This window comes from Stegastes partitus, unplaced genomic scaffold, assembly GCF_000690725.1.
Source record: "Stegastes partitus isolate 25-593 unplaced genomic scaffold, Stegastes_partitus-1.0.2 Scaffold1135, whole genome shotgun sequence".
Classification (NCBI taxonomy): Eukaryota; Metazoa; Chordata; class Actinopteri; family Pomacentridae; genus Stegastes; species Stegastes partitus.
Window position 1 is genome coordinate 63,816 of NW_007578866.1, and position 17,205 is coordinate 81,020.

Sequence of the window (17,205 nt, forward strand, 5' to 3'; positions counted from 1 at the left end):
GGATGTCAGTCATAAGGTAGTCACACCCTACAGCATACCCTGCTTTATCGTACTTTTTACTGTAAGTAGGACCGTGATTTACAACATGAACATCATTCTGTTTGAAGGAGAGCATTTGAGACGATAAACTGATTAGGAAAATGTTTGCTGAGGCAGCAAATCAGATGCGAAGAAGGGTCATTTTCTCATAGACTTCTGTATAATCTGACTTCTTGATCTTCCCTCCTGGCTGTTTGAAAGAATGCAGGTTCAAGGCACATCCTGTATTCCAACAATCGTGTTACATATACAGTCTATGGGCTTGAGTTAGATTTGATAAACCAAAATGACCTTATTTCGTCTGTTTGAATCTTGTTACAATAGACACTACAATGATTTGACTTGACTCGGTACTTGGAAAAAAGAGAGAATTTTACATGTCTGGTTTTAGCCTTGTAAAATCCTCTGTCATTAAAAAATAAATAAGACAAAGCCAGGCCTTTTGTGGCCGCACGGCTTAAATATTTAATGACTGGGTCTCTACACTGAAAGGACTCAGTCTCAGTTTGATAAAACCACAATTATTACAGCTTTGCAATTATGGTGTTGAAATGCTGCGTCATTTTAACTGTCAGCTTTGACCTGCAGCTCACCTGTGAAATTTGACTTGCGATTTCACTTGGATTTGCCTAAGGAAACAATAAAGGGCAGCTGTTTTTACCTGGATGTATTTCAAAGAAACAGTGCTTTTGTCTGTGTGCGTTGGCATTGCGAGACTTGGAGCGGAGTGGAGGGAAGACAGGGGAGAAGGAGGAGGTGGAGCGGTGAGGTTTGAGGGTTGTGTTGAGCAGACATTCAGACCCATCCATTTGTGCTGCGTTGTGGTCTGGGGTCTCTCTAGGCTTTCATTAGGCAGCTCTGCTTCCTGCTCCAAGGATGATTGTTTTCTCTCTAAATATGACGCAGAGGTCCTCGTCGACCATTACACACACGCACACGCTCGTATTTCCGTCACTTCAGAGGACATTACATTGACTTACATTAGTTTCCTGCAGACTTCCTACAGCCACTACCTGACTAACCCTAACCTAAACCTATCCCAAGTCTCGATCCTAAAATGTACATTAAGTTTGCATAATTTTCTTAGAAATGTGGCATTTTGTCCCTCAAATGAGACTCTGTAAACATGTTTATGTATTTAAGTACACACCCAGTACAGAAACAAAGACAAACAAAGAGACAGTCAGACTCGTGTCCGACCCTCAGTACCCATTTCTGAGCCACACATGCGCTACACACACACACACACACACACACACACACACACACATTGGCCTTCGCTGGTCATTACAGACAAACTGCTGGTTTTTATGCAGATTTATTGAATCCAGCTTAATGGCTTTACCAGTCGGCCCCTTTTTACATGCATTTGTCTTTCTTTCTGTCTTTCACTTCCTTCACTCTGTCTCTGGTTATCAGTCTCCTCCCTTCCTCTTCTGTCTCACCATTTTCTCCATTCTTTTAAATATATTTTTTTTTTTTTATCGTATCCAGTCTTTTTCCATATATTATACATTCTCCCTTGATCAGTCTTTCTCCCTCTAGCGCTCTTCCACTTTAACCTCTCTTTTCCACCTCTGTCTTTCTCTCTCTTTCCCCTTCTGTTGGTAATGGGAAGACAAGATGGTGATGGTGACAGGTGAAGGCCAAAGACTTCAATTCAGACACAAAGAGAAATGCACAGAAACCTGCTTTCCACTCTCACACTTTTCTATCTGAAGTTGTCCACAATGGCAGCCATTGTAGCTCAGCTTCACGCATTTCTCCTGCGTTACTGCTGCAGACGTTTCCTGCAGCTAGTTGAAGTCCTTTTCAATGCCACATGGCCATGCTGGAAGAATTTATTTCAAGACAGCTATAAAAATCATTTTGACTTTTACAAACACCTAACAAATTTCAATGGAACAATTAATTGGAAACAGTGTAAGTTGTGCAAATGTCAACCATACTCTGTTATGCAACCAGACATTCACAATTGCGCATAAAGTCTGGGGGTTCTTAAGGCTGTGGGACAGTCGAGACTTTGTAAGGAGGAGGAAGAGAAAGAATGTTAAACTGTGGAATTTAATTTTCCTTTTCTGTACTGGCTGTAAAAACATCTTTTTATGATATTTAAAACTGTGGTACACTAATGACAAGCTTTATAGTTCTTACGTTGTGCAAGACACACATTTCTATCCAAGAATTTTAAAGTGATCCGTGAGGTGCAATCAAAACGTTTCAAGCCTGCGCCAAAAAAAAACCTGATTTGAATTTGGCTTCTATCTCCTCCAAAGTAGTCTTGTGCAGTGATACACTGCTCCCAGTGCTCCGGCCACATTTAGAAGTCCCATTCTGAGATTTCACCATGAACCCTCAAACCTGTGCAGAGAGCAAACATGAGATTCTGTGTCAGGCTGACCCAACTTTCACATCGAAGTTCATCACTGGTGATGAGCGTCAACAGCTACAACTCATCCAGGTTCCAAGACTGAGGGATGCATGTCAGGTCAGCAGTTTGTTGTTCTGTTGGACATTCATGGGGTTTTACACAGTGAATCTGTCCCCCAGGGTCAGGCTGTCAATGCCAAGTTATACTGGAAGTGAGAACATTTGGAACAAAGGAGCTGAATTGTGACAAACGACATTGTGTCCACACCCACCCACTCACAATGCATTGATGACTTTTGGTGGCGCTCCACCCAACCTCCTCGCCAGATTTGACTCTCTGCAGCTTATTCCTCTTCCCCAAGATGAGATTAAAGTTGAAGGGTCACTGTGCTAACACAGGAGGTTCGTAGTGCGTCACAGATGGTTTTTAATGCACTTACAGAATAGAGAGCTTTCCAAACGTGGCAGGAGCACTGGGAGCAGTGCATGACTGCACAAGGAGACTACTTACTAGGACATAGCAGCCAAATTTAAATCTGGTATGGTTTTTGCTTTTTATAGGTACAGTCTTGGAACTGGTTTGAAATTATACAATTTTGAACAGGAAACTACTGGTTTATAAAACCATTTTGCATAAGGAGCCTGTGGATGAACCCCATATATTCGTCCTTCCCTCAGCTACGTTACGAGATTTCATCACACATGCACATGAAGTAAATTACTCTTGGACTCTCTTTGGCAAGCTTTTAAGTGTTTTAAGATAAATTGTCCACCTTTAAGGAAGTGTTTTGGACCCTCCCTAACTTGGCTGATGTATTTTATTTCTGGAAGAACCATTTTTTAAAAACAACCAAGATTCATCTCTTTTGCACCTGTAGCATACATCCTCCTTTTTTACTTAGAGCATCATTTCCATCTGAATAAGAAAACCCAAACCCAAGAAATCTCTCATGAAAACCTTAACCCTGTGCATTAGCATGGACTTAAATTGCTTCCATCTTCTCAGATTGGCCTACCAGGAGGTTACACCTACAGTATACACAGTCAATGCTGCAGTCTGTTTCTGCTGTTTATTTCTGCAGCCATTAGTGTTCTAAGTCCAGCCTTGTATAGTTACTCCTTGAGGGCCAGATTTGGGTCTAAGTCTTGTTTATATGCTTCTCTTCCCTCTGAAAGTATTTCACCGTAGTTACCACACATACATTTACAAGCACCTCTGTAGGATGGAGGAGAGCTCCCACGTTTGTCTTTAATCCTCCATCGTCCCACAGTCTAAACCTGTGTATATGAATATGTTCCGAAAGTCAATTTGGCTGATTAAATAACCTATTAAAATAAAATTACCAGCTGATGTTGAATTGCCTGCGAAACACTTCCCTTGGATTTTTCTTCAGAGATGTTGGGGCTTGAAGAGTGCAGTATTTGAGTCCTCCAGGAGCAGTTTTAGGTACAAGTCCTCAAGCTCTATTCCCACTGCAGCTTGTTAGCCGGCGTTATTAGCTGAGCTGTCTGGACGGAGCACACACACACACCCATTCGTCGCATGGCTTGGACGCTTTTGGGCTTGGCGCAGGAGAGGCAGCCAACTTATAAAGAAGTCTACATACAGTGTAAGCCTGTTAGAGCATAATGGTTTAAATAAAGACGGGCAGAGAGACAGGGATTATAATAGTCTATATAGGCCTATTATGCTTTATCCCTTTGCTCTTACTCGTAGTGGTGTTTCTATAGCACCGCTCAGGGCTGCTGTTGAAGAGTCTGGAGCCTTTTTAAACCTCCTGTGATTGTATCTTTACTTCCTGAAACTTGTGCTATTGCAGGGTGGAATTAGGTAAAATTTTGCCCTCTGGACTTTTCCTGTGTCTTGACCCTCACCCTCTACATCCCCCAATGTTTTTCTGCTGTATTAGCTTGAATTAGAGTCTGTCATGAACTTTGAGGAAAAAAACAAAAATCACATCCGTCTGCAGTGTTTTCCTTACTGTGGACATTTGCTGTTAGATGTTAACACACAGGCAGATGTGCAATTAGTGGAAAACAGCATTGAATATGGAAAAGCACCTTTTATTCGTTGTGTAACAGATATTTTATGGATCGAAATTTAAATCATTGGCTGAAACTTTGTTTTTCTGCAGATTATTGGTGTAGAGAATACCTTTCCTTCTCTTGTTCACAGCTCAGCGATTACAGCAAATTAAATGCCAAAACTTTCAGATGGTGGTGCTATTTACACTTAAAGCTAAACTGGTTTCATATATTATGTCGTTAATTACCTCATTCGTGTAATAATCTTTGCATTCATACAATGTAGGCGGATCATTACATACAGTAAAGGACACACAGTGGCGACAAGTGTTGTACGTTCGGTTTCGTTTCGTCCACTTTGTCGCTTTTCAACTAAAATACAAAATAGCTCAGTTCACCTTCTGTACCCCAAAACCGACCAGCAGGTTTGAAAAGCATGTTGTCTTTCAAAAGAGGCCAGAATCAAGGGCAGAAACTACAAACAAAAATCAGATTTTCGACTTTCTGGCTGTTCTTGCATTAAACATCTGTGAAATGTCTTTCCATTAGAAGACTAAACCAAATCTAAGCTTACAATTGTGATGTTTAATCAAAATCAGTTTATTCTGTGGGTCAAATTTAACATTTTGCCAAAAATAAACCATTTGCATGAACCAGATTCTGTAAAATACCAAAAAATAAGTAAAATTGTGCGCTCATCGTGCAACCAACAAGCCATTTGTGACTCCACTGCGACTGCTGCATAACATATTGTTGTTAAATGTCTGTCTGTAGATGTATCTGCTGAATTTATCTGACACTTGGCACAGACACTAAGGGAATTTCCAAAAAGGACATAGAATGACGCTAACTTTAAAGCCCACTTGCTACGTGTATAACCCAATTTTCCGCATTTGTTTTTGGCTCCGAAAAATTCTTTGTTAAATGTCATGCCAGGCTTAAATATGTCAAACCAGTAATCAATGTTTTTCTCTAAAGATCTTTTCTAGGTTTTAAGTAAAACAGAAACAGAATTTACAACATTCTCAAAACAGCTGCTGCAGAAACGACATTGTTTCTGCTGCACTCTATACAATTTCTGGTGAAAGTGGGTCAGCGGGCCTCACTGTGAGCATCCGTGATTTGTGGAGATGAGAGCGGACGAATCGCAGAACATAATTTCCCCCTAAACCAGCCGAAGCAGGGTGAAGTTAACTGTTTGAAATGCGCAGCTATGAAGTGGACAGAGACAGTTTTCTGATAAAACCAGACCTCTGGCCTCGCCCGTAAATTAAAAAGTGTAGTGAAGAAACGTTGCAGGATGTACGGCAGCAAGTCGACCTGTTCAAAGACGGACTAATGCGCTGCGGTTAGATAATATATTTGCTCTTCCTCTCTCCGGCTCTTTCTACCTCTCCCTCTTTGTCATTTGTTGCTCTTTCTCTCTGCGTTAATCTCTGCGTCTCTATCTCTCTGCTGAGTTATGGTTTCTTTCGAAAACATTAGCATTCCTCTGCAAAGAGGTTCAAGCCCTGCAATGTGTGTCAAAGGGTCAGCGTGCACACACACACACACAGACACACACACACACACACACCTTACCTTCATCCTCATTCTGCAGCTGATAACCCGTGTGTGTGTGTGTGTGTGTGCGTGCATGACTGCGTTCAGTTGTGTTTGTGTGTCTCCAGGCCCCCAATAAGGCAGATAATGATCCATCACGATAATGGAGCTTTAATGGCTGCAGTAAAAATCATCTTCAACAAACCCGTTCTCTCTCTCTGTATCTCCCCCCGTGTCACACAAACACACATCTTACCCCACACTTGTGTCTATCTGCCTCTCCGCTTCCCACAATCCTCTCTGCCACTCAATAAATCCGGAGTCGAGCTTGCAACATACACTTTAGCCTCACGCTGTGCGCTCACACACACCTGTCACGTCAAAACCCCAAACCGCTGTATCACACACACGCACTCGCTAACACCTACACTCGCACAAACACACAGGAGTCATGAATCTGGCGGCGCTGCCTCTCTGCCCACTTACATTATTTCGTCTACATTTCTCTCTGACCACACACTGTGATCGCATGAGACGTGATCCATGGGAGCTCAGAACCACAACATCCAAACTTGTGCCTCATAACTGGGAACTGTTTGTATTTAATTTCTCTTGGCCATAAACGAGCTTTGATTTGGATGTAGCCAGAGAGGAAGTTTATTGCCTAGCAACAAAGGGACTTTTTTTTTTCTTGAGAGGATTGAATTATGATTACGTTCTAAGGAAAGCTGGCCCTTGTTTCTCTACTTTTGGCCATCATTCATATCAGTTATGAGACTTTTTTTCTCCACAGGTTAATTGTAGTGATTTCAGAATGTTGCAACACGGTTTTATGTTGAAACCTATTCGGGGAAGCAGGCGAGCAGGTTTGCAGTTTTCATGTAAACAATACACTGAGAACAAAAAGAGAATCATTTTGATATTCGTCTTGGTTTTTATTACTTACTAATTGGCTCATATCAGAGATTTCTTTACAGCGGCTCACGCGAGGAGTAAAGGTAGAGTAAGTGATTCTAATCCAGGACAGTTTTTGTTAGATTCAGTGAATAACTCCACGAGCTTTCCATTCTGTTTGCACTTTAAAAAATCCAGTGTTCGTACACAGCCCTGCCTCTGTACATGAGAAAGTGGTTCAGAGAGTTGAGTTCACGTTCATACCGCACAGGACAGGGGATAAGGGAGCTGGAGGGAAGATGGGTGGAAGAGAGATGAGTGGGTGGAAAGTAGATCTGCCACATTCTAATTATCTAAATGAGCTAACTAACTATATATCAGCTGCCTTTTTCCAGAAGCCTTTTCCCTCCACCTTTAACACTCTGAAACATCAAAAATTCTAAAAAATTTATGCACTAATCACATTCTTTAAAAATAAACAAATAAATGCTGCACTTCTTTTTTTAGTAACCAACAGTCATGTGACAAAAACTTTTCGGATGAACTTGAGACTGCGTTTATGCAGAACAGACACAAGAAAAAGTATGGATTCAAAATGTAAGCAGTAAATATCTATATTATGTTGAGCCACTATTCCTTTTTCCTGTCTTGGTAACGCTTGTGGGCTCTTAGAAAAATATTTTAAAAGCTTTGTTGAATAAGTAATCAAAGAGATTCAACTTCCATTTGTTCTGCTTTATATATATATATATTAAAGATTTATGACATTATGATGATGTGATACTGCAGAAAAGACATTTTTAAGTTCTCTCCACTTCCAGTCGGGGTTGTGCTGTTTCCATACAGGTGCACAAGTTTATACTGCAGTAAAAAAATGTGATAGGAGTAAAAACACCCAGAAAACTGCTTGGAGTTAAGATTATTAATATAATGGGACATAAGAAATGCTTTACTTTTTAAAAAATATTCATCAATAATCAAACACAAGATTTAAAAATCACAGATAAGTCCATAACCAACTATTCTCATTGCTGTAAAGATGCAGGTGCAACTCTTTCAAGTCTCTTTTAAAGAAACTAATCAATGATTTGGTTTTTGCCGTAATAGTTTATACAGCGTTTACTGTGGCGTTGAGAACTTGAGGTTTCAGTGTTTCCCTCCACTTCTGTAGCCAAACTTGCAGCCTAGTTTTACCCTTCAAAGAGCCAAAGTCTCACTCAGGCTCATTTTAAGTGGTCATAAACCAATAAAGGTAGGGACCCGGTGGTTTTCTTAAACCGGGACTGTGTCTCTGACTTGTCGTTGCATTGTAATGTTTAGAGAAGTCAGCACTGGAATCAGTTAGCAATGAATAATTATAAACAGTACAGAGTATGATGGCCAAAATTTATAAGACTTGCCCCAGGTTATAAACACTTGGATTTTCCTATAGACTTCAAAGCCGGTGAAAGAGAATCAGTGGTACAGCACAGTGTCATGTGTTTTTACTGAGTCCTACGTGAACACAAGCAGCGCTAAATTCATAATACCAAATGTGCAAATTATTAGCGGCTCTGCTGGTTTTCATCAAGTAAGCTGATTGAGGTGATTCCCAACATGCCTTATTGATTTCCTTAAGACATTACTGATCGACTATTTTAAGGCGAAACAGATGAACCATGGATCATGCTGGAACTTCATATCATGGCAGTGTCGCTCATATTTTTTACATTTGGTGCAGGCGATCGTGTTTTAGGCACAGAGCCGTTTTCGAGCTGTGTTTGACCCATTTAATCTTGATTTTTTTAAGCATTTTTTTTGAGTGTTTTTTGTTCGTACAGGTCAAGGCTGTGTGCGTCAGAGAGCAGAAGACAGCAGACACATACTAAACCGTTTATCTCTTCTCAATCGTCTTTACAACCTTATCTTTACTGCCGTGTTTTTCTGGGGGATTGCAGCTAAAATGCAAAGCCATTAAGTTAAATTACCTGCAAACACAGTCATGCTGACATGTTAGAAAATGTTGCTGTGCTTCACGGGGAAATGTGGCTCTCTGATTCTTTCTGGCACACATGCAGGTCTGTTTTGGCCTGAGGGTGTTCAGACGGTTAGGAGGGGGAGTGAAAAATGGTGGAAATGATAAAAATCAAGGTGTAGCCAATGATGGCAGATAAAACTCCAGGTGATAACGATGATAAAAGTTGGACTACGTGTTCAGAACTCATCATGCTCCTCTGGTTTTGTTTATCTGTCATGTTGTCCTGGTAACGATGGCGATTCCTTCAAACTCGATGATGGTTTTTCGATGTTTTCTTCTCATGAATGAAGATCCCAAAGGATTGTTTCGTAGCTTTCCGCAAATGATTTGTTTGGTTTGCACAAAGCAAAGCATGTGTTTCCTGCTTACATCACCTTGAAAGCGTGGATGAGTCAGAAGTCGGTTCAAGTGGTGCTTTTATTCCACCTCGCTGTTATGTGTGAACGGTACGGAGACGGAATGGACGGGAGCATTGTTGGTGCACTTCTAAGCCACCAGCCGAGCGAGTCACAAATTTACGCCTGCTTGAAAGGGACAGCGACATTACGGCAAAGGAGTGTGACGTTTTGATGACGTTGTACGACGCTAATGTCGAAAATGGCTGTGAATTAGGGAGACAAGTAGGTTCATGAGCTGCTTCCCCTCTGAGGAGAGGATGAAATTAGCCCCAGGGATGGTAAACGATGGCCTTTTATTAGAAAAGCTGGTGAAAGTGCTTCAAGAGTATAATCAGGACAGGATGCACACAGTGAACACCGACGCTGTTGTGCGACACATCGTGCTGCTTCTGATTACGTCGGCTTTGTTCAGTTCACAAGCAAAGGCGGCGTTTTGAGGCGGTTTCATGAGCTGCATGTTCTGTGTGTGGAAAGGCTTAGTGAGCGAGGAGCTCAGTCTCTCTAGAAACTGTCCACAACGCAAAACAGGGTTTTTTTTTCTCTCTTAAAAAAATAAAAAATAATTTGAAAAAAATAAAACGCTGTAGACACTCTTCTTGGGCTGGTTCTTAGCATCCTAGCAACCTAGAGAACAACAGTGCACTTTTGTATGGTGTTTTTTTTGCTTTGCTTTTTAACCCAAACCATGACCTTTTACCAAACCTGACCAATGGTTTTATTCCCTAAATCCAAGCATTTTGGAAGCATAAACAAAAATAAAGCAAGAACTGAAAACAGTCACTAAAAACAAAAGTAAACAATGACTGTGAAACACATGCACGGCTATATTTTAAGCCAAACACTGATCTTTTTCCTGACGTTAACCAACTAGTTTTGGTGCCTAAACTTAAAGTAGTTCAATAAAAGCAAACAGTCACTGAAAACAGCAACTAAAAACAGCGACTAAAAATAAACTGTGACTGAAAAGAATATGTATCGGTGTATTTTATGCCAAACCATGATCTTTTCCGTAAATTTAACCAAGCAGTTGTGGTGCCTAAACTGAACAAAGCAGTTCTGTTGCAGAAACATAAGCAAAAAAAGTCACTGAAAACAGATGTAAACAGTGAATGAAAATGCCACAAAACAATGGGACAACACCAGACTTGGATCCCACTCACTGTTGGAGATGAAAGGCCTGCGGTCGATGCCACCTCTACCCCACCAGGCTCCTTAAATTGGCCAAAAACTCGCGATTCAACCGCCTTTTTCCGTGTGAAACCAATACATTTTCGCACTTTGGACAAACATAGCTGTTGAACATCTTGGTGAGAGACTGTGTTGAGGTTAGAGAATGCATCATGTCAATGGATTGTCCCAAAGGGGATAACAGAACAAATGTGTGAGTGGTTATATGTGTTTGGTTAGTGGGGGGATGTTTCCCGCTGTCTGGTGCTAATGTAGCTTTCAGAATGGGCCAAATTGGGCCCAACTTTGCACACAAACACACAAATAACAGGCAAAAAAAAAGCAGTGGTTGAGCCTCATTGCTTAACGCGTTTGGCTTCGAATTCTCCCCTACCTCCTCATTTTTATCCCTCTTTCGCATTCATTTCCTTGTCTTCACCCTTGCTCTCTCTTTCTGTGTTTCTATGTTATAAATGGCAGCATGTATAACAGGCTCCAAAACAATGTGAGTAAATTCAAGCAGTTTTATTACATGAAAACAGGCACCTAGTCTGTGTGTATCATTCTGCATGTAATGATTTATTCTGTATGAAATAATGACACAAGCTTAAAGGAACTTCTCAGCGGTTTAGAATTACACCTCCAGAAGTTGCTCACTTGCTTTTAAAAACAAACAGTCAAAACTGAAGCAGCAGGTTTGAGATATCCCGACTTTTATTCCCTCGTACGGGCCGAGCTCCAAAGCACGTTCCCAAAATGCAACCTGACAGTGTCTTTCATGAAAGCTTCCCCGCGTGGTAAACGTCCACAACTCTCTACACACGACTGTTGCATGTCTCCAATAAATAATGTAACAGCATAATATACACATAAACAGCTCCATTAGCATGTGATTTATTGGGTAGATTTTCATTAGTCATTAACAATGTTATTACTTGCAGCAGTTTTACACATGAATAAAGCCACTGTAATATAAAATACCGCTGAGATTTGCTGGCGAAGAGATGAGAGCAGAGGGAAGAGGTTAAGACTTAACGAGAGAATATTTGCCAATATCTGACCCACACACACACACACACACACACACACACGGCAACAGAAATATGGGCTTGTGTTACACGACTGTTTGAGCGGCACTCTTATTGATACAGATGTATTGGTCATTAAGCCAGTTAGGTTTGACGTCTCAGCTCGGCTGCAGCCAAAGAAAATAACATCAGCCGCTCTCTCACAGAAATGTTCCACTCTGTACGAACAGAAAGAACTACATTGTGGTGTTTTCAGATTACAGCCCGATATGTGTGTGTGTGTGTGTGTGTGTGTGTGTGTGTGCGACTTGGTGCGCTCGAGCGATATCGGATTTAAAACTCTTTAATCTTTCCTTCATGTCCCTCTTCATCTTGCTTCTCTTTCTCAACTTTGGGGAAAAACACAGTAACAGAATAGTTTGAGAAGCACATTTGTTTGCTTTCTTCTTAGCCAGCTGCCAGTTAGCTTAGCATAGCAGGAGTTAAACTATGGATACATATGCCGGGACCGTTGTTGGAGCAGCTGCCGCAACATTACACCTACATTATAATTAATGAAACCGGCTGAAACAGGCGCAAGAGCAGCGCATAAGTGGTGTGTAATGTTTATGTATTTTTAAATAGAACGACCAGTATTCAGGAAATTACTACTTTGTATCGAACAGCACTTCAACTCTGGGGTCTTGATCCCCCTGTTGGCATTTATTTGCCAGGACGAGCTGATGGTTGCTGAGAAACTTCATCCCTTACATAGTCGTCTGCAGACACGTTACACAAACTCAGTGAAAAACTTGAGGTTTCACAGCCAGGACCGGGTCCAAAAACTGAAGACACAACAATCCTAAAGCTCACTTTATTGTTTTGCCTGTGACTCACACAAGCCTATGTCGCTAATGTATCCTGTAAAAACATACATTCTTCTGCGCGTCCAGACCACGAATGGTTCACATGCTTTTAGTGTTCAATGAAGACTTAGGGATAAACCGTCAGCCTGGCACTGAATAAAAGTTACGATATCTGCCAGACAACACCTAAAAAATCACTGATATACAGCATTTGTTTGGTCTGTACAAACACCAAATAAGTGTTACAGCAAAAAATTGAAACCAAGAAAACTATCTAAATCCAAAAACTGGTCGGTGGGTTTATTTTGCATGTCATCTGTAATAAATCGCCAGAATTCCACCATTTATCAAAATCAAAACCTGTGAAACTGCTTCAACTGGCCCTTCAACTAAGCTGAAGAAAAGTATAAAATCTGAGCTTAAAATCATGATATTTCATCAAAACCACTGCGTGTCATATTTAAAAATTTGCCAAATATAAACCATTTGCAGTCACAAGACTCAGTTAAAATACAAAAAAAAAGCTGCACGACGGCAAAGCAACTGGTGGCTCAACTGTGACCAAAAGAGCAGACGTATGAAAATACTTTGAAATGTTAGCAGTCAAATATCTACAATATGTGAAGTCACCGTTTTTCCAGTGTTGGCAACAACCGTGAGCAGTTGGATAAATGTTATACATCCTGAATCCAGAGGAAATTGACAAGAAATTCAACTTTTGCTTATTCATTTTTTATGATTTATGGTTTTAGAAGTGTGTGAGTTCTCTCTACTTTTAGACATTCTTGTGCTGTTTCCATAGAGATGCTGGAGTTTATATTGCAGTGAGTTAAAAAAAAAAAAGTGACAAGAGCAAAAAACACCCAGACACTGCTTGGAGTTTAGACGGTTAGTTAATGAGATTAAGATGTGCTGGTAGACATACTTTAATTACTTTAGCTTGTTGTTTACTTTTATGCTAAGCTAGGCTAGGAAGCGCTACTTGGCAAGAAAGTGAATATGCATATTTTTTTTCATATTTCTTTGCTACTTTATTGTATGTATCAGAAGATGTTGGTTTACTGAATGTCCTCCCTCTTTATCTTTCTCTCAGTTGGAGGCGGAGTTAGCACTGTGTGAGAGGGAGGGGGCGGAGCTCCAGGAGTACGCCAACCAGGTCCTGCAGCAGATCGCCGACCGATGCCCCGACATTTTGGAACAAGTTGTCAACGCCTTGGAGGACAGCTGCTGACAAACCAACACACAGACACTGACAGAAACATGAAGCTCACATCCACACATTCATCAGCATTAAAAGTCTGAAGGCATGAAAACATGGAACGCTCATTCGAACACACACACACACAGAAGTCTCCAGCTACACCCCATAATAATCCCATCATGCGCAAATAAAAGTGTTGGATGACGATGAAGACTTTTCCCTGCCACGGCTCTTCTGTTACCTGCTGTTCTGTTACCCGCTCTTCAGTCGTCTCATTTTCACAGATGGAAAAGCGGATGTAAGAAAAAAACACACAAAAAAAAAAGTCATGTTGTTACTGAAAGATATTCCTCTGCAGTGTCTTTAGTTGCTCTAATTTTAAACAAACTGTGCCAGCTGATGGAAATAATGTTCATTTTTCAGTTCAAAGTGCTCCGTTGGCATGCAAGTTAATCGGAAATAGTCGATGTTCTCCATGTATTTTCCTAAAAACTCCGAAACAGAAGGAGCCTTCACTGCGCTCGCCATCTGGGACACTTCACAGCCGCCATCTTGTGTCCTGGCGATGAGCAGTCGGACTCTGGGAAAATATGTTCAAAGCTTAATGAAAAAGGGTGAAATAGGGTTGAGCTTGCCAGGTTTGTTTCTGATGTTACACTTACATTCTGTTGCCACATTGTTATTTGATGGGTTTCAGATACAAAAGTGTGTTTATTTCAGCTGCCTTTAGCTCCTTACATCATTTGCTGCTATCTTTTTCACTTTTAGCCTCTGTTTTTTTTTCTTTTTCTTCCATTTCTTGTTTGTTTTTTTTTCTGCAGGTGTCTGATGAAACGGCCCGACTTGTAGTTTCTTTCAGCAGTAATCTCTAGATAGTTGTGTAAATTGTAAAAACGAGAGGTTTAATTAACAGATACACAGCTTTCATCGGGGGGGGAACATGACACTTTAATCTATTTGTTTTCCATTACTGATGAAAGGCACAAACTACAATAACTCTCGCAGTGCTCCCTTTATTAAAACACACCAGTGTAGATGGCTTGTGTTTCTTTTTAACCTCAGAAAACATCGTGTCCTGTTCAGTTACGACGCAGAAATTAGGTTGAGTTCAGATGATTCCTCACAGAATCCCTTTCGTGACAATCCCTTTAGAGTTAACACGAGGTGAAATCTGAACTTCGCCCATTTCCCCTCACTGAAACTGCTTTTGTTTTCTTTCTGTCTTGGGAGGGAGGGAATATAAAAATAAATGTTATATAAATATATTTTTTGCTTTTGGTAATATATATAAAACACTAATCTTGTTTTAATTGAAAATGTTGTCATCTATTGGTTGATATGCTACATAACGTGTCAAAAATCTTTTCTTTTTTTTTGTCTGGTTTGCGAGTAACCACAGATTTGTTCCATAAGCAGGACGCTGTTACTGGGAACCTATGTTGCACCTACACGAGGCTCTGCGTCCACCGGGAGCATTTTCTCAGAATCGGTTTCTTGTTCTTGTTGTTTACAGTGGAAATGACACTCTGCATGTTTCCCACAGTGCTGACAGCCTTAGCATGATTTAAACGCTTACGGCACTGAGCACTAGAGGTTCAAATTGTTTCGACTTAAAGCAAAAAAATTCCTCTAACGGTCTGTTTTTTTCAGTCTTATACTGTAGTGAGCGCTGAAGCCGTGACACAGGGACTGTTTAGCTGCTCCCTGCAAAGAAACACCTGGTGGACGCAAAGCCTTGAGACTCGGATTTACACCGCAAACTCAAATCTGGCTGCACACCTGGATCTGATCTTAAGGTATAAAAGAAACGGAGGGTTTAGCTTTTTTGGCACCAAAGCAGCGATTTAAAGCCACATGGGTGTAAATGAGGAGTTTCATTTCAAACGTGTCTCAAATCACCACCTGATTCTGGTGCAAGTTCCTTCAATTTTTGAAATGTTTAAAGATATGGTGACCCTTCAGAGTGTAAGCAAGGTAAAAAGATAAAAAAGAAAAATGGAAAAAAGGTGTTTATTTTGGAATGAAACTCCATCAGACATGAGCCTGTGATGTAAATTCAGTGTTTTGTTGTCTGTTTTATACTGATCATGTTTGTCACTGGGAATGGCAATGACTGAGACTCACTTTAAATTTGTTGTGGATTGAAAATCGGAATGAGAGAATGGAATAAAATATGGATTTATCTTTATTTAGCTTTGTCTTGTCCCTGTTTTTTCCTCAACAGTTTCTGTGAGATATTTGACAGGTGAGAGCTGTGGAAGCACTTTCCAGTTTTTGAACATGGAGCTTCTGGAAACAAAGCAACGTCTGCTTGGTTGTGGAACCTGTGTGGACAATTTGTTCAGACACATGTAACCAAAGGTGTAAGTAGGGAATACCCTGATCATTTTTTTGTATTTTTTGGTGCCCCCAATCCAATCATATATTATAAATGAGATATATCATATGTATATTAATCATTTCAAATTTAGTATCGTCTGATACCGATTCCCAATCCAGCACCATATTCCTAGACAATATACATTTCAAGTACCTTAAACTTATTCAAATCAGTCCAGTGTTTATGCTTGATAACTGAATAGCTCTGCAATAGATTTTTAAAACACAAAATTTCTGCATCCAAGCTGTTCTTTAATGTAGATTAGCTGTAGTACCTGTTTGTACCACTAGGAGGATTCTCCTCCGTTTAATACGATGTGAGAAGGCGATCATTGGGACTACAAGAAGCTCCATGTTGGCAAGTGGAGTGCATTGTGGGGGTTTAGCTAGCCACTGGCCACCATGACAAAGACTTCTGTGACGTTTAATAGCCTCCAACTAGTGATGCACGATATTAAAATTTCTGGCCGATACCGATAACCGATATTAAGATTTCTGATATTGCTGATAACCAATATTACCGATGTCGATATTCAGTTTTTGTTCACACTGATAAATGAGTGTCAGTAAGCACTGTGAGAGCGTGAAAATTATTCAAAAGTAGCCCATACCAAATTAGACCACATAGTCTTCTTTGTTATGTAACAAAATATCACCAACCCATCGTGCATCCCGACCTCCAACCATAACTCATATGTTGGGATTGACTGGGACAGGTTTCCTATATCCTGACGTTTGTAACAGAGCATCTTTTCCAGGCACATCTAACTGGGGGTAGACCCTGGGGTAAACCCAGAACTCCCTGGAGGGATAACAAATCTCCCAACACCTTGGGATCCCCTTGGAGCAACTGGAAAGCATTGCTGGGTGGAAGGACATCTGAAATGCCCTGCTTAAACCCTGCCTCGGATAAGCAGACGAAAATGGATCAACAAAAGGATGGAAAGTCATAAAAAACAAGCTTCATTTTGTGTCAAAGAAATGTCCTTTCTCACCCTCTAATTCATCTTCCCTCACTGTGCTTTGTGTTTGTGACTGGGGTGCATTTGTATTTCTGTAAAATGACCAAATGATCAAGATGGAGCTTTTTCCCTTTTGTTTCCTTTGCTTACTCTTTCTGACCTCTGCTTTCCTTTGCCTCCTTCGTTCTCTCTATCTTCTTTGTTCACATGGAGACTAAACTGTGCCTCTTATCTTGTCATGAATGGTTTATTTTCCCGTCCGCCCACAATAATGACATTATTCCATACGGCGGTCCTCTCTATCTCGACCAGCATCCTTTAGAAAGGCCTCATCCTGT

At 40.7% G+C, this 17,205-nt stretch overlaps 1 protein-coding gene across 1 annotated transcript in view; it reads left to right on the forward strand.

Moving 5' to 3' along the window:
- The window catches only part of LOC103368250 (ELKS/Rab6-interacting/CAST family member 1-like), a gene marked incomplete at its 5' end in the record, with an annotated part of 79,016 nt that extends 63,302 nt beyond the window's left edge, over nt 1-15,714 (forward strand). Inside the window, one exon of the mRNA XM_008296559.1 lies at nt 13,419-15,714. Within this exon, the coding sequence (XP_008294781.1) occupies nt 13,419-13,556 (138 nt within the window). The remainder of the gene's footprint in view (nt 1-13,418) is intronic.
- Nucleotides 15,715-17,205: the final 1,491 nt, after the last annotated feature.